At 46.0% G+C, this 22,959-nt stretch overlaps 1 protein-coding gene across 3 annotated transcripts in view; it reads left to right on the top strand.

The window, feature by feature from the left end:
• Positions 1–22,959, top strand: part of gus (splA/ryanodine receptor domain and SOCS box containing gustavus) — a 62,719-nt gene that overhangs the window by 32,795 nt on the left and 6,965 nt on the right. For all 3 annotated transcript variants that reach the window (XM_055065570.2, XM_050169336.3, XM_055065569.2), the window contains exons 2-5: positions 3,503–3,716; positions 6,387–6,656; positions 8,182–8,405; positions 21,760–21,962. In XM_055065570.2, the coding sequence (XP_054921545.1) occupies positions 3,687–3,716; positions 6,387–6,656; positions 8,182–8,405; positions 21,760–21,962 (727 nt within the window). In that variant the 5' untranslated portion in view covers positions 3,503–3,686. The remainder of the gene's footprint in view (positions 1–3,502; positions 3,717–6,386; positions 6,657–8,181; positions 8,406–21,759; positions 21,963–22,959) is intronic.

Raw genomic sequence — 22,959 nt, 5'->3', positions numbered from 1 at the left:
CACACACACACACACACACACACACACACACACACACTCACACACACAATCAGAAAGTGCATTTATTGTAGCAAGTTGGCCTTCGTGCGCTTTATTTGTTTTAAATCCTGTTTGACAAATAATGAAAGTGGGAAAGCGTGTATCGACGGCGCCTCTGCACGTTGCCTGAGCTTCTGTGGTTTTAACGTCGCACGCGTCGGAGGTGCCGGCGCGGCTTCAGCTGTGGTTGCGGCATATGCATGGGAAGTGCACTGACCGTGGCGGCGCTTGGGTCGGCGTAGTGTGGTGCCGTATTTCAAAAGTGTATGATTTCATAGTGTATGTAGCCTAAACAGCTTCGCTGGTAATCCGTCCCCATATTTAATGTTGCAGCCCCACGAATTATTATTATTATTTATTATTATTATTATTATTACATGCCTGCTAATCCTTACGTGCACTCCTCTTTCTTTTCAGGGAATGCATACTTTGTTCTTGTGCATAAACAAATAGCGTCACTTGTATTCCTGACTTTCCATCCTTAACGGACTGTAATCACATGTAGTACATTCACTCTCAGAACACCATTAGACTGGCTGCAAATGCTATCCTGATTTATGGTTCTTAAGATATATCTCCTTACTTTCAAAAGCCAAAGGTATCAAGCTTGGCGCATATATATATATATATATATATATATATATATATATATATGTTACGTGTGGAAAGAGACGGAAGATGCTATTTACGCGCTATTTACACTGGAGCCAGGCTGACACTCGCTCGTGCCAAGGGCGCCGACCAACTTCTTCGTCGTTCTCGCGGCGGCTTGCCCCTTGAGAATCGTTCGATGATATCGTAATATTACCCCCCCCCCCCCGGCGGCAAAAGCACTGCACGGTGCTGTTAAATATCCAAGGCGCGTGGAGAGTTGTAGGGCTTGAGTCGGGCAACGTGGACAATGTCACTGGTTGTCACAGCGGAGGACGTAGTGGGCGTGTCTAGAACGATTTCATAGGTGACATCTGTCACTTTGCGTATCACGCGATATGGGCCTGTGTAACAGGAAAGCAGTTTTTCACTAAGGTCGACTTTACGCGATGGTGACCAAAGCAACACGAGGGCGCCGGGCACAAAAGGGACATCACGGTGACGGAGGTCGTAGCGTTGTTTCTGCTTGTCTTGAGACACTTGTAGACGAGCACGCGCAAGTTGGCGAGCATGGTCAGCATGGGCGATTGCATCACGGGCATAATCGCTAGCTGAAGCTGTGGCGGACGGAAGCACAGTGTCCAGTGGTAGCGTCGGTTCGCGGCCATACAAGAGGTAAAACGGGGGAAAGCCAGCAGTTTCGAGACGGGAAGAGTTGTATGCAAAGGTAATGTAAGGTAGAGCCAGGTCCCAGTCACGGTGGTCGTCTGAAACGTATTTGGATAGCATGTCTGTAAGAGTGCGGTTCAAACGCTCAGTGAGGCCATTCGTTTGGGGGTGGTAGGAGGTGGTAAATTTATGCTGTATTGAGTAGGCATGCATGATGTCGTCAATGACTTTGGCCAAAAAGGTGCGGCTGTGGTCTGTAAGCAACTGACGCGGAGCACCATGCATCAAAATGATATCATGTAGGAGGAAGTCCGCAACATCAGTTGCGCAACTGGTCGGAAGAGCACGGGTTACGGCGTAGCGGGTTGCGTAGTCCGCCGCGACTGCAACCCACTTGTTTCCTGATGTGGATTCCGGAAATGGGCCGAGAAGGTCCAAGCCGACACGATGGAAGGGCTCGGCAGGGATGTTGAGCGGCTGCAGGTAACCAGCAGGGAGCTGGGAAGGCTTCTTGCTTCGTTGGCAAAGTTCGCAAGCGGCAACGTAACGTCATACGGAACGGGCAAGGCCCGGCCAGAAAAAACGGCGACGTGCACGGTCATAGGTTCGAGATACGCCGAGGTGTCCTGCCGTTGGTGCGTCGTGAAGCTCTTCTAGAACGGTGGAGCGGAGGTGTTTAGGTATTACAAGCAGGAACTCAGAGTCGTTCGGATGAAGGTTATGATGGTACAGAGTACCGTCACGGAGGATGAACAGGCGTAGAGCAGCATCGGCCGGAGAATGTTCAAAACGGTCGATGAGTGCTCTGATGTAGGCGTCACGTCGTTGCTCGTCGGCGAAATGGAGCAGCTGGGATACAGAGAACACGCAAGAAGCACTGGCGGTATTGGAGGAGTCAGAGTCGTCAACAGGGTAACGCGACAAACTGTCAGCGTCTTGGCGCAGGTGGCCAGACTTGTACACCACGGAATATGAAAATTCCTGTAGACTCAAAGCCCATCGACCAAGCCGGCCTGTAGGATCTTTTAGCGATGGGAGCCAGCAGAGAGCATGATGGTCAGTGACTACGGAAAAAGGGCGACCGTAAAGGTAAGGACGGAACTTCGCAACCGCCCAGACAACAGCAAGGCATTCACGTTCCGTAATGGAATAGTTGCGCTCCGATGGTGCTAGGAGGCGGCTCGCATAAGCAATAACGCGATCCTTGCCACGCTGACGCTGGGCTAAGACGGCACCTACGCCATGACCGCTGGCATCTGTACGTAATTCTGTAGGTGCATCAGGGTCGAAGTGGGCGAGAATGGGTGGTGAGGTTAGAAGAGTGACGATACGAGAGAAGGCGGCGGCTTTTGCAGTACCCCGCACCTCCACCAGAAATGTTACGTGTGGAAAGACACAGAAGGAAGATGCTATTTACACGCTATTTACACTGGAACCAGGCAGCCAGGCTGACACTCTCTCGTGCCAAGGGCACCGACCAACTTCTTCGTCGTTCTCGCGGTGGCTCGTCTCTTGAGCATCGTTCGATGATATCGTAATAATATATATATATATATATATATATATTTGTGAGAGGCAGTAATGCTTTGGGAGGCCCACATTGTGCTAAAGTATCCTCGAATTTTTCGGCAGTGCGATTTGTTGTTTTGCTTTTATTTAATGTTCTTGGACTGGGACACAATGGTAATTCTTTATGTGGTCCATTTCCACAAACTAAGCCAAATGTGCCCTTTGCAGATGGGCGTAGCTTCTAGAGTCATAACATTCTTCCATGGCAGTACATTCCACTGACACTCTCTATATGAATTATCATTAGAAAAAAAAATGTAATGAAAGCGACTATAAGAGTGAGCAAGGGAGCCATGCTCACTTACAGCATACCATATTTGCCATTTCTGCAACAGAACATTTCTGCACTTAACTGCTTATCAAAAGCGGTTAATGTTTCTTTTCAGTGTGATTAGATATTCAGTGTTACCACTGACATGTTGCTGTTATGTTCATTGGCTGAAGCCAGAAATGGAAGCATTGAATTGAAACATGAATAAGACAGGTGTGCTTGCACTTACCTTGTTATCTATTTGTGCCGTTAGCCTCGTTGAATATAAATCAACTAGTTCAGCCTTAAACTGTCGTGCTGAAAGGACGCTGTCATGCTCTTGATGACTAGGTGGAGAGTGAAGAGTTCTGGTTCATGTTTCAGGTGCCTAGCTGCGGCAGTGCCCCCGCCGCGCCTGCTCCTGTGCTGCGAGGGCCGGCTAGGCCGAGTGGTGCCGTGGCCACAGCAGCATGGCCCTGCCTGCCCAGCCAAGTCCCTGAGGCTCGCTCCCAGTGCGCTCTGGAGGAGACAGCAGCGCAGGCACCGACACCACCACAGGAGTGCCACCATGGGGCAGAAGGTCACTACCGGCCTCAAGGTCAGGCTTTGCGCACCCACGGGCGGTGCTTCCTGAAGAGGGCTTCACTAGTGCAGTAAAACTTAAATTTAACAAACTTCTTGGAAATACAAAAAAAAAAAAAAATAGTTTTTGCTGAGGTATGTGTACAACAGCCTTTCATCAAGAACCAAAGCATGTGTGCAACACTCAAATGAAATCTCAAGCGTTTGTGGACTGTCTTTCTACACTTGCTGGGAATTTCGGTGTGTTACCAAGACAAGCAAATACTTTGCACTTGTTACCAAAACAGCTACCACTACAGGCTCAATTAGGTTGCATCTCAAAACGGAAAAATGAGGCAGCATAATTGTTCAGCTAGGTGTTTCTAGGTTAAGAAATACTATAACCGTTTTGAAGCAGAGCACCACTGTAAGAGTTGATGTCATTGAGCTGTATTGGCACCAGGAAGATGGGCTGGATAACTAATTCAGGTAATACTGTTTTGCAAGAAAGTTCATAGAACTGAAAGTTGCCTTTTACTGAAGGAGTTGAACTGAAACTGTTTTGCATAGAGCTCAGTGTAACACTCCTGGGGCGAGCTTAGATTGTTCAAGTGAAAATTTTATTAAAGCTTTATTGTATATTGAATTATGAGCAGTTCTGCTTTCATACAGAAATACGCTGAGCCATGTAGGAACAAAGAAGGCAATAAATTCAAAGTGCAGATCATGTTAAGGAGGTACGTAATCGAGACCGTAAAGCTCAACCCCCACAGGGCATCTTTTTCACGTGTCAAATCAATGTAGAATATTGCTTGGGGTCACTTTCTGGCGTCGCCTTTGGCTGCCAGATTGTTTGCTGGATTTGGGTGCCAATGTGCTATAGGTGCTGTTTGTCAGCTCATAGGCTTGATTTGGCAATGCTATTAAAACACAGCCCTTTAAAAGTAAATACGCTAGTAAATGCATTCTATAAAATCTAAATGGTGCTTTTGTTTGACAAAACAGCAAAAAAATTTTCTTTCATAATGACTCTTTTTTGTTTTGTTTTGTTTAGTACTGATGAATTTGATTACAAATCATGTTTCTTCATAATGCACAGTATAACAACAGTGTGAAGGCACAGTGCTATTCGGAGCCTGTGCTACTGTTAATAATTTACTCTGGTAAGTTCCAGCTGCGCAAAAGTGTGACGAGACAGGCCTGTCTTGAATTATATTGTGATTTGTGGATGGTTTATCTTTGACTTAATAAATCATTGAGATGGTTTATATAGCCGAGTTGTTTGAGCTATATAAGTAGTAATGCTTTAGGGAAGAGGTTGTTGTGGGCCCAGTGGGTATATAATAAACTAAATGTAATCAAAGCGTAAGTACAGGTACTATAGAAATTTGTCACCCTTGTTTTGTGCATCTGTTTGTGTTGGTACCTCCTTTAGACTTATTTTATATAGTCATGGTGAATATCGAAGTGTGGCAGATTGTAGGGGTGTGTGAATATTCAAAACTTTCGAATAACGAATGGAATATTATTCTATCCAATTTGAAGACTGAATCGAATAGTCACTATTCGTAAATGGGAATATTTTTTTAATACTTCTAGAATATTTCGAAATGTGAACTGTGCCGAAATAAATGTATAATTAGAACAAAAGTACCGTAAATTTTCACTCTACAGGCATGGTATAGACATGAAGCATAACTTGTGCAGTGGCCAAGGCAATGTCACTTAGGCAGCTATACTTTACAGGCTGTATAGCGATTATTCGGACTCTCTGGGTGAACAGCAACAGCTTCGGTGGTGCAAGTTGTCCTGTGTGTCGCCGAGGGGTCGCCGCGTTTCAGCAGAGCCCTGTGCATGCAAAGAAGCTACTTGTTTGTTTCTAATGCTCCATTGGTGCTTTTGATAAGCATCTTCATAACATTTTATAATGACATGAACTTGCTAACTTTAAGAATACTAGGATGTGAACATTCTTTTATGTTAATTGTGATAACGCTTGTTGATTATTTGAAAACCATTTGAAAATATTCAATTTGATTTGCTTATAGCACTATTCGATTCATATTCAATTCGGTCTCTAAAATCACTATTCACACACCCCTAGTACGTTGCCCGCCCCCCAGTGTCCCTGTACATTGTTCAGATAGGACATTGTTCTGCCAAAATTATGTTATGATAGTTAGTACAAAGATTGATGGGCACTCCTCAATATTGCTAGATCAGTAGACTGCAAGGAAAACAAATTGGCCTACCAATAAATTAGTCTAGGTGACAGTGCAAAAACAGATGCTTACTGTGCTAATGTATGAAACATGAAGTAGGGTTTTTGTCTAAATACTAAGTCTCTGCCACCCATTTTCTATGAAAGGTGACCTTTTAACTTTGTAGCTTCATTTATCTTGAACATCTGCTTATGTGAAAGTCAGTTCATGAACACAGTGTTGTAAAATCTAGTTAAGTAACATTGCAGTGCACATGTATGTGCAGATGTTGCTGAAGTCTACGTAAGAAATTCATGCTTGTCCTTAAATTAGCCTTTAACTTCGAAAATAATGTTTATGTGAAGTGCAAAGTTGCAACATACCCATACAATATTGAACAGCGTGCTTGAATTTTTTCTTTTGGTTTGATTCTTGTTTTCTTGGTTTGGACATGATTTTAAAGTATGCACAGATGGGGTTCTCCAGCAGAGTTCTGTGTCATGCAGGTGGTTCAGCCAATGGAGGAAGAGAGCCTGGTGGGTCAGCCGTCAGTTGCCCACCCAAGCCGGCCTGGCTGGATCCATGAGGTCCGGGAGCCTCAAAGGCCATTGCGACTCGAACTGCTACTGGACATGCCACCAGCTAGTCCAGAGCTACAGTGCCGGCACGCCTGGAACCCCGAGGATCGGTCACTAAACATTTTCGTCAAGGAAGATGATCGACTCACCTTCCATCGGCATCCTGTTGCCCAGAGCACAGACTGCATTCGTGGCAAGGTGTGCACTTGCCTTTGTTCAGTGCACAGGGCATGCCAACACATGTGCATGGTGTTGTGTGACACGCTTCTCTCTATGCGTCAGCATTAGAATGGTCATGCAAACGAAAACCTGTCTGTCGTATTGTGTACAGCAAAAGAGGGGAGAGGGGTTGAGAGTATGTGAATGCAGGTGGAAGTGGAGGAGGCACCTGATGGAGTTGGCAAGCGCAATGCACTGCAGTGCAGTCCAGCACAGCACAGTTGGTGCTTGGCTTTCAGCAGGTGCACCTCACTCTTGGGCAAGTTTGGACACGTGTTGTGCGATCCGATGGTCCCATTAGTGGCTCCGTTTCTGTTCCGTGTGCTCTATAGTTAATGCTCTATAGTTAAAAGTAACAACAGACGGTTGTGTCATCTACGGGGTAAAAGCAATGCTAACGACTTACTGTTGCATGAATTCCATTGGTTGCCCTAAATTTTTTTTTTTTTTTGATTTGCCTACACTCAACAACTCAGCTTCTGCTAATAATTATTCAAACCTGCCTGCTTATTAGGTATACCTTTCGGCAGAGCTGCAAAAGAGCCATATTCTGACATTTTTTTCCCACCTGTTGTCAAAACAGTTTCATATATGTTAACAAACTCTGGCTTCTTTCTTGTTCCATCACTGTGATGGTGTATTTAGGCCATGCCATAACTGCACAGGATGTATGGCAGTAAAGTAACAGGAATGGGAAGAAAAATGGGACAGTTCTTTGCACAGCTGCCCAGTGTGCTGCTGCATGGGTTTTCTGGTCTTCTGTAACAAGGCCGAGCTATATCTGCAGCCATTATTCCTTTCTCATTGGCGATTCATTTGGCAAACGACCTTCTTCCAGATAAATTGTTCATGTGCTGTGATCCGCGGTCCTGTGAATGAGCATGCTTCCTTTTTAATGCCATTTTGAACATCATGAACATTGTTACTTTGTTCCAGCATTCACTGTAGTAGTGCTTTTGGTTTGACATGTATGCTTCAGCATGCAAGTTCTTAAAAACAATATAAGAAAATTTGGTGTGCAGTCTATACAGAATGAAGTCTCAATGTCAAGGACTGCTAGGGTGAGACCCCCTCTTAGTACTAAGAGAAAAATAATAAATTATTCAACAGCAAACAAACTGTTAGATACACATAAAAGAGTGAAGATAGCTAACATAACTATTAGAACACAATTATGCAAGCACGAAAGCTACTTAAGAATTCTGAGTCAAACTTGTGCATATTGTAAGAAAGCATGCAACTGAAATTTTAACGATATAGTGGTAAAATATTCCTTAAGGTCTGTGAGTGAGGAATTCCATAATGATGTAGAGGCAAAACTGGTGCTGAATTTTCTATAATTAGTTCTGCTGTCTTCCTTCCAGCACTTGCTTAGCTGCCTTTTTTTACACGGCAGAGCTTTCAGCTTATTGTGCGAGGAAGAAATGAAACATACACATAGGTGCTAACCTGGTGCCTCAGTACTTGCTCATTGCCTTGAGGATTGTTGTGCTTTGTTGTGCAGGTGGGCTATACACGAGGGCTGCATGTGTGGGAAGTTCGTTGGAGCACGCGGCAGCGGGGAACACATGCTGTGGTGGGCGTAGCCACACGGGACGCCCCACTTCACTCGGTTGGCTACCAGTCCTTGGTGGGTAGCAACCGTGAGTCCTGGGGATGGGACCTGGGTCGTAACAAGCTCTACCATGATGTTAAGAACAACCCTGCTGTCACCTACCCCGGTGATTGGTGAGTGTACCTTGTTTGCTTCATTGATGTCACTGGAATGCAAATGGGCAAATCGATTAGAATATAATGGCACAGAGGGCAGATTACAATAGAAAAGAAATGTAGCACAGGCACTGAGGCTGCCACAGTGCCTCTGGTGTGGCAGTGGTTGTTCTCTCTTTGCTTCAATCCTGTTCTGCTCTTCATGCTGTCAAACATTTTTGAAGCCTTGAGCCAACTTGTGCAGGTCTAACTCCTTACGCACGTTTTGACTAGTGAACATGAGTAAATGGATTTAGCATTTAACACAAGCTTAAGGATTCATTATTGTTCATTACTGATGCAATTGCAGGTGTAGTTCTGGAGGGAATAATGAAAATGGGTGCATTAGTCATTGTTCTTTCGGGAGTGCTTTTAGCTTCAAAGCAGGATACATTCTAGACAGGAGCACCATAGAAGCACTCTTTAGCACAACAAATGTTTGAGCAGATTTGCAGTGTTTTGTAGTGATACACAGCTGTGTGTATTAATATTGCATAGTGCAGTTTTCAAATATTTGTTAATAGTACTATATTGTAGGGGTTAACAAGTATATTTGCAAAATTAAATTCTGTGCAGCAACTGTCCAGAATACCATTTTACAGGTACTACCTGCATGCCACAGGAATTCTACCCTCCTGCAACAATATGACCAACCAGTAAATGCACGGTGACCTACAGTGATATCAGGCTGTTGTAACTGGAACTCGTGAAGCTTGATAGAATTGCTGCTCAAGGCAGGAGGTTTAGCTACAGCTCTAGGCAGCCATTCACAAACCACAAGGCTAACCGATAACCAAAAAGTTGACGTATTTGAAGCGTTTTTGTCACCAGGACAGCTGTGTCAGTCATTTGAGGACTTCATATCACAGAGGAGCAGTGCAAGCACACTGTTGAAATCTCAGAGATGCTTTGGCAACAAGCAACTCATACAAGATTGCCTTTGGATTCTGCAGCACTAAAGGCTGTCTCAGAGTTATCAGGCTTGTGCTAGCTGTGTGAACTTTATGACAAGTCATGTACTATTGTGTTTACAGTGAGATGCCACGTGCAAGCTGTAGTTGGAGTGCTCTCCAGCCAGACTGGTGGCACTAGCATTCAATGCTCTCAATAAAAAAAGGGGAGAAGGTTTTGCCATTCCTGCAATGCACATACCCCCCGTGCTTTCCGCTTTCTGCTTTCCTTGCAGAGGGGTAATAAACTGCCAGAAGCACATTCTGTCGCATCTGGCCATTGTGATCACTGCCATTTCTCAAACAAAGCTGTTGATTCAGTGCAAAAGATTTAGAATATGAAGCTAGGGTAACAGTGCGCCATGGTGAAGCACATTGCACTGAAGGCTAACTAGTGACATCACACTGCTCTGCAGGCCAGTGTGTTGCTCAGTTAGGGAAGCAGATGATGGAAAGCATTGTGGTAAGCATGCATTGGTTGACTGGCAACACTCTTTCCACTTTTTTATCTGTAGTGTCACATTTTAGCACCACCAGCTTGACCAGGTGAGTGCTCCAGTCATGGCTTACGTGTTGTAACTCATAGTGAATGCAATAGTACAAGTGAAAAGTCCATGCACTCTTGGTGCATGTCCTACAATACATTGCTGCATGCTGCAGCAAAGCCTTTGGGAACTATCACTTGGCATAGGCCTTCACTTCCACTGCAGTTGTGGGGCATCATGACTACTGAGCAATGTGAAGGGTGATCCAACAAAAATGACAGCTACTCTCTTCATGAATTCTTCATGGACAGCATGAGGGTCAGATGTCAATGGTAGAGAACAATACACAATATATTCATAACAGTGCTTGGAGGTCTTCGGTGTCATGGGAGCATCGACTTCACCACTAAACGTCACCACCGCTAGCCTTGCAGGGTTTAATCACCAGAGAGAACTGCTTGTTTTGCTGCTCCCTCAAGCACAGCTCTAAACATTGCAAATCTGCTCAAATGCAGTATAACACAGTTGATGCATTTGTCATTGGTCTGTGCAAACACATTAGGGCAAGGTGCAAGAGCACTAAGGGGAGCCAAGGGGTTCAATTATTTGTTTACCACAACCACATTAAGCAAACACACAAAGAACCCAGAGAAATTACAGAGAGAATTAACTCTTGTTTTTTATTCTATTCTAGAAATAAGATGAACTAGCTGCAGGTGGGAGCCAAATCATCTTCTGCATATATATATGTGCATGATGCTTTACCACTGAGCTACTGTGGAGAAGAGAGCAAGGAAGCTTCCCAGCCCCAGGCTTTGGGATAGGACCATGTAAATGTATGCATGATCTTGTAAATGTACTGGGAATCTATCAAAGGATACCTATTGCAAACAAAAAAATATAGCTGTCTACCTGGTAGAAGATGTCGTGACATGCATTAAATGGCCTGAAAATGGTGTTGCCTAATATTTACAATGCCCAACTGTGCAATAAAGGGATCTAATGACGTTGAGCCTAGTATTTAACCTGGCCATGTCTTATGCCCAGTTTGGTCATAAAATATGGCATTGATGTGTACTTGTGACTTTACACTTGCATATTGTGTCAGACAATTCTATCAGTGAGGTGCTGCTCGTTTAGTCATTTTAATAGACTTTTTCTAGTATGCAAGTGCACTTTGCTACATTGCACATTTGTACAGCTAAGGGCAACACTGTTGATTGTTCAGATTAAGATGACGTGGGAATTGTTCATGCTGACATTTGCCTGTTGCACATGGTTTCCTCATTGGAGCCTCATCAACATTTTCCATTTCATAAACTGGACAGACTAGGTCAGTATAGACTGATTAAAAGATTGACTATGCCATCATCAACTTGGCAAGATGTCTTGCAGGAAAGCTAGCTTTAATATTATTTGCTTTTCAAGGCACTGCTGTGTATCATGGGCAGCAGGTCAACAGAATCGCCGAAGCAAATCAAAACGCTCTCGCAGAGACACTCGTCAAGATAGGTTCAACAAAAATTTTTCAGCTTTGGTCGCAGGACCAAAGGTAAAAAAGGTAACAACATCTAGAAAGATACGGAAACCTTGGTTAACAAATGAGTGTTTAAAGCTGATTCGTGCAGTCTAGAAGCCCGAATGATGTTTTTGCATTTAAGAAATACAGAAACTTTGTAACTAAGTTTCTTCGAGATACAAAAAAAGAGTATCTGGAAAAGCTATTTGGGGATGCGGATACCAAAGGCGACCTAATTTGGCATGCACTTAGTAAGCTCCTAAATCATGACAGAAGTCATGATGAAGAGCACGAGATTACAGAGAATGGGAAGCAGCTAAAGGGTATAGAATTAGCAAATCGTCTCAATGAACACTTTGCAAATTTAGTGATTAGCGCTCACAATATAGATGCTCTCAATTTTTTGGGTACGCCTAGTGTAAATACAGCGTTTTTTGAGCTTACGCCACCTGACGAGGTTTACTTCGCTTTTATATCCTTGAAGAACAGTAAGGCATGTGACATCGATGATCTCCAGATTAAACCATTCAAAAAGACTTGTTAGTGTTCGCTTTCACCCAGGTATTCAATGTTTGCTTGTCTACTGGAATTTCCCCTACAAAAATGCAACAGGCAAAGGTTACTGCTCGGTTCAAATCAAGGGACAGAAATGACATGTCATTTTATCGGGCGGTGTCAGTGCTTCCTGTCGGATCAAAATGCTTAGAGAAGGTTATCTGTAAAAGGGTTATGTCGTTTTGTGAAACATATTGATGTGTGCGTCTATTCTTCTATGCAGACGACAACGAAGATAGGGACATTAACGGACTTCGTCTAGTGGGTCAGGGGGATTCAGCAAGGACGAAGAAGACTTGTCTCTGGCCTGTTTTGTATTTGAACAAGTTGTCCTGCGGCTCTTGAACGTCTCCCTGTCTACTGTCCGCGTTGTACTGCGACACTGGTGGAGGTGCGGGGTACTGACTGCGCCTGATGCTCGGGAGTCCTTCTGGGAGTCGTTCCTCTAGCCCGGACGCGTTATCACCAGTTTCAACACCCGTGCATCGCTTTAGTGGTCGACTGCTAGGCCTTGCCCCGGAGTTCTCCCCTCTTCAACCACCTCTCTCTAGGAGCTCCACACATCTCGCAATGGCCGAAACGAGCCCAACGCAAGCACCCCAAAGCAGCCGGTTTTCCAGTCCACAGCAAGTAACTGTTCTGCATCCTCTGGTTCCCGATCGCTATCGCAGAGCAGTCTTCGAAGACATTGAAGACTGGCTTGACAAATATGAACGCGTCACACAAAGCAAAAGCTCTCCCACATCTATTTCTCCCTTGACGACAGCGGCCGCACTTGGTACGAAAACCGCGAAGCTAGCCTAACGACATGGAATGACTTTCGTCAGAAAATCAGATACATTTACGAGTGCCGACCGACGCGACCGTGCCCAGGAGATGATGGAGCTACGCGTACGACAACCTAATGAGTCGGTAACAATGTTCGCCGAGGACATGGCCCGCCTCTTTCGTAGAGCCGACCCGAACATGACTGAAGAAAGAAAGTTGCACTACCTCATGCGAGGTGTAAAAGAGCAGTTGTTCGCGGGACTTGTGCGAAATCCACCAGTCACCGTCGCTGACTTTATCAAAGAGGCTACGGCTATTGAGCGGGCCCTTTATCAGAGATGCAGACAGTACGATCGACTGTCCACCAGCACCACAGTCAATGCCGCCGCAGTGACTGGCGAGTATCAGAACCCCTTGCGGGAATAGAAGAGAGAATTCGTCAGAGAAGAAATTCAAAAGATTCCGACACCGACAGTGGATAGACCCGTAGCGTCAATCGCCGGAGTGGTGCGTGACGAAATCAGGCAGGTGTTACCGGCAGCCGATCTGCAAGATCACCAGCGTCCCATGACCTACGCAGCCGCTGTCTGATGTCCACCACCCGTTACAACCACACCGCCGTACCACCAGCCTCCGACAGTCGCTCCTTGGTCGCCGCCGCAAGAGGAGGCTTTGAGGCGCGCACCCGTCGCGCAGCTACAGTCATACCACCAGCCACCGTTCACAGCGCCTTGTTCAACACTGCAAAACGACACTACGGGACGGCCGCAATTTCGGAGAACCGACGCATGGTGCACCGTCGATAGGCGCCCACTCTGTTTTCACTGCGGAGGCGTCGGCCACATTTCGCGTCATTGCTGGCATCGCGACACATCATTTCGACCTTGTTGTCCGTGGTCCTATGGTCGACGTGCAAATGACGACTCCATGCTAGGCCGCGACGAAACTGCTTTTCAGGGACCTCCAATAGCGCACCCGAATGACGAATCTGTGCCGAATGTTCAGTCCTATTTCGGCCGTCGGTCGCGCTCTCCAACCCCTCCACGTCAGATGCCTTCCCCTACTGGATGTACTTTTGCTGACCTCCGAGGACGAAGGTCGCCCAGCCCACGCCGGGGAAACTGAAGGCGGTGACCTCTTGGGGTAAGGTTGCAGGCCCACCGCAAGACAATAAAAAGCCCCTGACACTCTCGCCGCAGAATGACGTGAAGCCGATAAATCCCGACACCGAAGAAATTGTGAGCGCCGACATTGATGTTTTGGTGCATGGACAGCCCGTGACAGCGTTAGTCAACACTGGTGCCAACTTCTCTATAATGAGTCAGGAACTCGTCCTCCGTCTGAAGAAAGTAAAGACGCCATGGACGGGACCCCACATAAGGACGGCAGGCGGGCAATTACTGATGCCTATTGGAAGATGTACTGCTAGAATTAGCATCCGGGATTCTTCTTTCGTGGCCACTTTCATCATTCTTCCTGTGTGCTGTAAGGATTCGATTATTGGAATGGATTTCCTAAAAGAATACGGCGCCGTAATTAACATTCCGGACCGCATGATGACGTTTTATAAGAGCCATGGTTTAGTCCATTGCTTCTCGCCGCAACGCAACTCCTTTCGTCTAGCAGAAGACGACGTCGTCATCCCACCTCGATCATGCACCCTTGTTACGGTAGCATGTGACGCACCGTTTCATTGCGAGGGAGTTGCCGACCAAATAGCCACGTTGTTGCTTACTCACGGTATCTCGGTCGCACGAGGAATCGTAAATGTCACCGACAGGCGCACTAACTTGTTACTAACCAATTTTAGTACAGAGCGACGGTACCTTCCAAAGGGCACGGCTGTGGCTTATTTTGATGGTGTTGCGGATGTTCGAGGCTGCTGTTCGCTACTCGAAGAAGCACCTATGCAAGGCCCAGCTTTTGCACTCGACGTCAGCACTGCTTTGTCACAGCACGAACGAGAGCGGCTTCTCACGCTATTGTCGAAGTTCAATGACTGCTTTGTGTCGACGTCCAGCGTCGAACGGACGCCTCTAACGAAGCATCGGATAATTACAGAGGATACGGCAAGACCAATTCACCAAAATCCTTATCGTGTGGCTGCCAGAGAACGTGAAGCCATAAGTGACAAAAATGCTGGAAGATGATGTGATTCAACCATCAACGAGTCCCTGGGCATCTCCTGTAGTTCTAGTTAAGAAAAAAGACGGCAGCTTGCGTTTCTGCGTGGTCTGCCAAAAACTAAATCAAGTGACAAAGAAAGACGTGTACCCGCTTCCCCGTATAGATGATTCACTCGACAGGCTGTGTCACGCGCGTTACTTCTCTTCAATAGACTTAAAAAGCGGATATTGGCAAATCGAGGTAGATCCGAGAGACCGTGAAAAAACTGCTTTTGTGACGGGAGACGGCCTATACGAATTTAAAGTCTTGCCTTTCGGCTTGTGCTCTGCCCCTGCTACATTCCAACGCCTCATGGATACTTTGCTTTCGGGTCTGAAGTGGAAAACCTGCTTCGTGTACCTGGACGACGTCATCGTGTTCTCCGCAATGGCTCGAAGCGGTTCTGCAGTCCATCCGGTTCGCCGGCCTCACCCTGAAGCCGGAGAAGTGCCACTTTGGCTTCGGGGAACTACAGTTTCTCGGTCACGTCGTCAGCCACGCAGGTGTTCGCCCAGATCCTGAGAAAATTGCGGCCGTAGCACAGTTTCCAGTACCAACCGATAAAAAGGCTGTCAGGCGCTTTCTGGGCCTCTCTGCCTATTACCGGCAGTTTATTGTGGACTTTGCTCGCATTGCGTCGCCGTTAACTCGCCTGACGAGAGATGACGTTGCTTTTGTATGGGGCGACGAAGAGCAAGGTGCATTCACTGACTTGCGGGAACGTCTCCAGACACGTCCAGTGCTTGCTCACTTTGATGAGACCGCTCCTACATTGCTCCACACTGATGCCAGCAATGTTGGCTTGGGAGCTGTTCTTGTGCAGTGGCAGGAGGGCACAGAAAGAGTACCGTATTTACACGATTGTAAGTCGACTCGAATGTAAGTCGACCCCCCCATATCGCGTGACCGAAAAAAAAAAAAAAATAAGAGAGCATACCCGAGGGCGCATTCGATAACGAAAATTTATTAGTAGCTGACATGGTCACTGGGCTACTCGTCTTCACTAGTGCTGCCATCGTCATCGTTGCTGCGGTCCCACAGCGCGTCGTGGTCCAGCGAAATTTCAAATTTGGCAAACGACCGCACCAGGACATCTTGCAGAACAGCAGCCCACGCCAAATGCACCCAACCACACGCAGCCGTCAGGGAGGCTCTTTTGACAGGTCCGGTTGGCGTAATTTCGCAGTCTTCTGCCGCCAGCCACTCGTTATACTCACAGCGGTGCAGAACCTTAAAATTAAGGCGCAGGTCCGGGCTTGTTTCACGACCACGTCGCACTTCACTGGCAGGGACCGATCACGGATTTCAGCGACGTACGCCGCAAGCTTAGCCTACAGCTCCGGAGAGCGTCCAGACTTTGGCACGTGGGAAATTTCTCACTTGTCGTCACAGGTGAAAATTTCGCTTCGCTGCAGTCGCCACTCTCGCACCACCCGTTTAGAAACATCGAAATTGCGGCCCGCTGTGCAGTGATTTGTTTCTTCAGCGTAAAGGATGGCAGCCCTCTTGAACGCTGCTGTGAATGAGTGCCGAACGATTAGTGGGCCTGGAGCACTCATGACGACTGGGGAAGCATAGAAGTAGCACGTAGCCGGCAGTCAAGTGGAACGCGTCAAACCAATACCTTGCCAATACCAATGCCTTCAAACAGAGAAAGAGAAACCAGCGAGCGGTGTCTGCTCTTCCATGAACTACCGATACTCCCCGCAAGCGCCGCCGTTCTGAGGGTGCCGCCGCAAATGGGAACAGCGGCGCTTCCATCAACTATCGACACCCCCCCATGAGTGTTGCATGCACTGTAAAACTCTCAAAAATGTTGAAAAACTCTTCCGAAAAGCTAACAAACACGCGGGATAGCGAAAAAATACGGCTAGGGCCATAGAGCAAACATAAAATTCTAACTACGTTGTAGCTGCCGTTGGTATCGCTTATTTTGGCGGGGCCATGTTTCGGTTTCGATTGTAAGTCGACCCCCCAACTTCAGACTTCCAAATTTAAAAAAAGGGGTCGACTTACAATCGTGTAAATACGGTACTTGCCTATGCAAGCAGAACACACTCCCGCACAGAGGCTAATTATTCCACAACTGAGAAGGAATGCCTCGCCGTAGTATGGGCTGTTATGAAATTTTGCCCATGTTTGTATGGCCGCTACTTCACAGTTATCAGCGACCACCATTCACTGTGTTGGTTGACAAACCTTAAAGACCATTCGGGACGACTGGTGCGTTGGAGCCTACGGCTGCAAGAGTTTGACATGACTGTCAAGTACAGTACAAGTCGGGGAAGCGACATACGGATGCTGACTGCCTGTCTCGATTGCCGATAGAGTCGTCTGCTCCACCCGAAGAAGACTCGGTATTTCTTTATGTTCTGGACACATCCACCATCGCCCAGCAACAACGGGACGACCCTGAGTTGCTTGAGCTCATCAGTTACTTAGAGGGCAGATCTGCGAAACCGCCTAGAGTTTTCGCAAGAGGCCTGTTGTCGTTTTGTTTGCGGGCCAAAGTCCTCTACAAAAGAAACTTTTCTTCGACCGGGTCCCCCTATCTGCTCGTCATTCCTGCAGCTCTTCGTACGGAAGTACTTCAAGCCTGTCACAACGAGGTGACTTCTGGTCACTTAGGCTACACGAAAACGTTGGCCAGAGTGAAGCAGAGGTACTACTGGCCGAGTCTTAATACCACCGTGAAACATCACGTCCGCACTTGCCTCGACTGCCAGAGGCGCAAGTCGCCTCCGTTGAAACCAGCCGGCAAGTCGCGCACTTGCGGATCTGCCAGCAGCAAGACTACGACACAGGGCGCTATGACTTTCACCGTCGAATAGTAATCTATCACGTCGGCGACAGAGTGTGGGTTTGGACACCCATACAAAAACAAGGCCTCTCCGAGAAGCTGTTAAGGTGATACTTTGGACCATATCGAGTGTTGCGCCGACTCAGTGACGTCACGTACGGGGTCGTCCATGATAGTCCCAATTGTATGCGGCGCCGCACGCACCGTACTGAACTTGTGCACGTTGTCCGCATGAAGCCGTATGTGAGCGAATAACTATGCGAGAGACCCTTAATTCCGCAAGTGACACTTCTGGTCTAGCATCGGGACGATGCTCTCTTAGGGAGGCACAAATGACGCGTGCGTCTATTCTTCTATGCAGACGACAACGAAGATAGGGACATTAACGGACGAAGAAGACGTGTCTCTGGCCTGTTTTGTATTTGAACAAGTTGTCCTGCTGCTCTTGAACGTCTCCCTGTCTACTGTCTGCGTTATACTGCGACAATATCAATTATTATTTCAGCATCAATTTGGATTTCGTAAGGACCGATCGACTGAATTAGCTCTGTTAACACAGAAGGATTTAATCTTGAACGGCTATGAAGAAAGAAAGTAACATTAGGCGTATTTATCGATTTTTCCAAAGCCTTCGACAGGATCAATCATATTACTCTACTAAAAAAACTCGAACGTTATGGATTCCATGGATTACCCCTGGATATTCTAAAGTCATACTTAACCCATAGAAAACAATGCGTTTACATCTCAGGAAAATACTCAGACCCCCTGAATTTAGAAGCTGGTGTTCCCCAAGGGAGCATATTGGGACCTATACTGTTCAACATCTATATGCAGTAGAATCTTGGTGATACGAACCCGGCTGATACGAATTTCGGTGTGATACGAATTCGTAAAATTTCCCCGCCAAAATGCATTGTGTACAATGGGCCAAAATTCGAATGTTCCGAACACTTTTCCACATCGCGCCGGGTGATACGAACTTCGGTACCGTGACCGTCGAGCCGGTCAGTCAGTGCGACCAAATTATGCAGAATGTGCAGCACTTTGGCGTAAACTCCAAAGAAGTGAAGACTGCTCACCATGTAGAGTTAGAAGAAGTTCTCCTACATGGTTTAAAGAGGTCACCGCGGCCGGCGTCAACATTGACGGAAAAGTTCTGCGTGAGAAGGCTGCGGACATTGCACTCATGCTTGGAATTGAAAATTCTCAGGCCTCTGGTGGCTGGATTCACCGATTTAAGGCATGGCATGACCTCTCCTACAAAACCGTTTGCGGCGAAGGGAAAAAGGTTGACGCCTCCACCGAAGATTGGATGGCAACCACGCTGCAGTCTTTCCTCGCGGGATATGATGCTCGCGATGTTTTTAACATTGACGAGGCAGGGCTGTTTTACAATCTTCAGCCTTAAAAGAGTCTCTGCTTCAAGGGCGAAGCCTGCCAGGGAGGACAAAAAAGTAAGCAGTGTGTGATGGTTTTGTTTTGCTGCAACGCTGACGGGTCAGAAAAAATGAACCTGACCGTCATAAGAAAATACGAAAAGCCCCGATGCTTTAAGGCAGCCGGTCGTTTTCCCTGCACATATAGAGCCAATAAGAAGGCGTGGATGATGTCAGCTCTGTTCGTGGAGTTCGTCACATACTTGGACCATAGGATGTCATGCAAGAACAGAAAGATTGTTTTGCTGCTGGACCAGTGTGCGGTGCATCCAAAGCACATGACGCTACAGAGCATCCTGCCTGTATTCCTGCCCCCGAACGCTACTAGTCATTTGCAGCCACTGGATGCTGGCATTATCAGAAACGTAAAGTACCACTTCAAAGGTATGTTGGTGCGCCGCCTCCTTGCGAAGATTGACCGTAAGGACGCAAATATGCAGATTAGTCTTTTGGACGCTATGCGTTTTATTGCAGTGGCCTGGGAGCGCGTCTCCCCTCCAACCATTGCGAATTGTTTTGCAAAGTGTGGGATTTTTAAATCCACAGTGGCCACCACCTCGCAAGTGCCACATCCAATTCCGGTTGATGTCTGGAACAAGCTTGGAGTTGACTAGAGTGCCAACCATTTCGTCACCGTGGACGACGATCTCGTCGCCTGTGGTCTGAGCACAGTGGAAGACATTGTGGAGGATGTATCGTCGCAGCCTGGAATTTCGACCAGTAACGAAGAAGAAGACAAGTGCCAAAATGGTGATGACCAACCACCGTGGGCAGCCGATACTATGCACGCTCTCGATATTCTGCGGCGTGCTGTGACATCAGAGACTGTGCGTGAGAACACTACAGCCCAGTTCTTCAGCTTCGAAAATTCTCTGCTGGCCAACCTCACGGAGAAGACTCAGAAGGACATACTTGACTTCCTTCCACATAAATAAATGTTTTTTTTTTTTTTTTGTGCGTGTCTCATGGTTTCGGGACGGATCTCACTTGTTTTTTGGTGATATGAAATTTTGGGCGGTACGAATATTTTCGCCTCCACTTGAGATTCGTATCACCGAGATTCTACTGTAAATTATTTAACAAACATCAGTAACTTACCACACTATATAATATACGCAGATGACACCAGTCTTTTCTTCCAGTTATGTAATGCTGATAACTTATCACAACTAGCAAACACCGTCCTTGATAAACTATATTTGTGGAGCAAAGCAAATTCTTTACAGATTAACTCTAAAGAAACCAAAGCTGTTCTTCTTGCACTCGCCCAAAAACATGTAAATCGTAATCTAAACATATTCTATCGATCAGAACGAATTGACATCACCGCGGACATGAAAACACTGGGAGCGATTTATGATCAGCATTTAAGGTGGGACAAACACGTAGAACGCGTGGCAACAACTGTGGCAAAAGCATGCGGTGCACTTTGTAGGCTTCGACATGTTCTTCTGTTAAAACTACGGCTATTGTTGTATAACACCATATTTATTTCTCATGCAAATTATTGTAGTCTTGTATGGGGGACAACGTCACAAAAAAATATTCAGACGTTATCTCTCTTACAAAAGAAAGCATTGTGCCATGTTGCTTGTACTTACGGCAGTCATACATGTACATTCTTTTTTAAGTTTCATGTTCTCCCATGCAATCGTCAGTTTAATCTTGCTATGAAATATAAAGAAAGCATAAAACGAGGCCACACGGGATTTACTGATCTTTGCAATCTAAGCAAACCTCATCACCTCAAGTATGACATACGGGAGCGAGAAACTTGGGCCGTGCATTTTTCACAACCTAATCGTGGAAAGGACAGACTACCGTGCTGAATATCGGTATTACTGAACAGTCTTGAAAAAGAAAACGTGGATGTTAAGACTGCTTCATGTCGAATTCTGAAGGAACATTTCATTAGCCAGGCGACTGCATGTGATTAGTGTATGTTGTATTTGCATTTCCGTTTCTTGTTTGTAACTTAAGTATAGAATTATTTTGTATTTGTCTTGTATGAAATTGCTCTTATATATTGTTATGTGCCTGGAAAAATGTATTGTCTCACCACGTTACATTAATCTAATTTTCCGTTAAAAGAAGGCGTGTATTGCTGGTAAAAAAAAATGTTTGTTATAGTGTATGTTTTCAAAAACGCATTTATCATGCCCTTCGAAATGTTTTTCAAAATACATTTTATGTATTGGTGTATTGTTGCGTGAAAAGTGTTCACAAGCTGTCTGCTGCCAAATACAGTCGGGGCAGGGGCCTTTGTCAAGCTGCTTAAAATAGCGACTTTTTGCTGCTGTCCTAGCATTTGTACATTTAAAGATGAGTGCTGAAATAAAGGAATGGAATGGAATGGACAGTCCCCTAAGGACCCAATCAGCTGCATCCATATCTTACAGTGTAGGGCTTGCCAGTTAAGCTTTTGTCATTATACTCTTCACTTGGCCTAAAAAAATGTGAAGGCCATTGAACAGTGCCCATCTTCTGAAAGGTTTGTGCATGGTAAAGAGTCAGGTCAGCTGAAAATAATCCCTAGCCTTCCACCACAGCATCCCTCAAATCAAAGGTGTAGCTTTGAGATGTAAAAAATCAATTAATCTGATTGTCTTTGCCTGAGCTGATGCTTCTGCTCATCTTTTTTATGAATACAGCCGTCCAGCTGATGAGATATTCTTGGTACCGGATGCATTCTTGGTTGTTCTGGACATGGACGAAGGCACATTGGCCTTTGTGGTTGAAGGCCGATACCTGGGCGTGGCATTTCGAGGCCTGCGAGGGAAAAAGCTCTACCCTGTAGTCAGTGCTGTCTGGGGCCACTGTGAGATCACCATGAAGTACATCGGTGGACTCGATCGTGAGCGCTCATTTTCATGTCTGGTTTATGGGTAGCCATGACAGCAAACCTTGTTACTTTTTTTTTTTTTTTTACCTTAGGTCCATTGAACAGTATGTATTCCTGCAATTTGGTGCATTAATATTGTTCCGCAGTTTTGATACGAAGTCGGTGTGCATAGCATTCATGCACCTGGAGCCTTTGTGGCAAACGAACTACGAGAAAAAGCATTGTCCAACCATGAATTAATAATTTTCAGGTGCCTGTGAGATTGCAAATGCGCTGGAAAGTGGCGGCAAAAACCAACCATTGAGCAGAGGCTGAAATGCATTTTTTCACTAATTCATGATCCTATGGGAGCTGCACTGAGCTGCACTGGATGCACCTCACTCATGGTCACAACCTTGCATAAGTTTATCGAACACGCCAGTGGCCCGTCAGAATAGGAAAATGCCACCTGGAAGTGAGCTTATTAGCAGCTTAGCATTGATGAAGAGAATGCATCATCTGGGTGCCATCATGCAGTGTGTTTGTTATTGCAAACAAATTCCAGAAAAAAACATTACGGCAATTTCGGCCTTTAAAGTAACTGCACTTTTTTTAAATAACATAGCAGCCTAGGGTAAGGGCACAAGAGGAAGACAATGCACATGTACATCAATGAGCAAAAGTATACGAACCAGAGGCTTGCTGAAAAAAAAAACTTAATGTCTTCGTAATTCAATTTGAAACTGTCGAGCACACTAGAAAATTTGCTATGTCCAGTTTGGACTGCAGTCCTCTGTTTCATAAGCGAAGATCTGCTTTATCACAGAATACCTCTGTCTGTATACTTTTGCTGAGGACAGTACATATGGCACCACGTGTTAGGCTGTCGCTTGCAGTGGGCGTGGTCTGTGCAAAACAAGGTAATGGTTTTGAGCGAATTACCGTATTTACTCGCATAATGACCGCACTCTTCTGTCAAAAAAATTGACGCAAATTCAGGGGCGCGATCATTACGCTGGTTAAATTTCAC

This window comes from Dermacentor andersoni, chromosome 3 (assembly GCF_023375885.2).
Source record: "Dermacentor andersoni chromosome 3, qqDerAnde1_hic_scaffold, whole genome shotgun sequence".
Classification (NCBI taxonomy): Eukaryota; Metazoa; Arthropoda; class Arachnida; order Ixodida; family Ixodidae; genus Dermacentor; species Dermacentor andersoni.
Note: the sequence above shows the minus strand (reverse complement) of the source record. Positions and strands in the feature narration are given on the sequence as shown.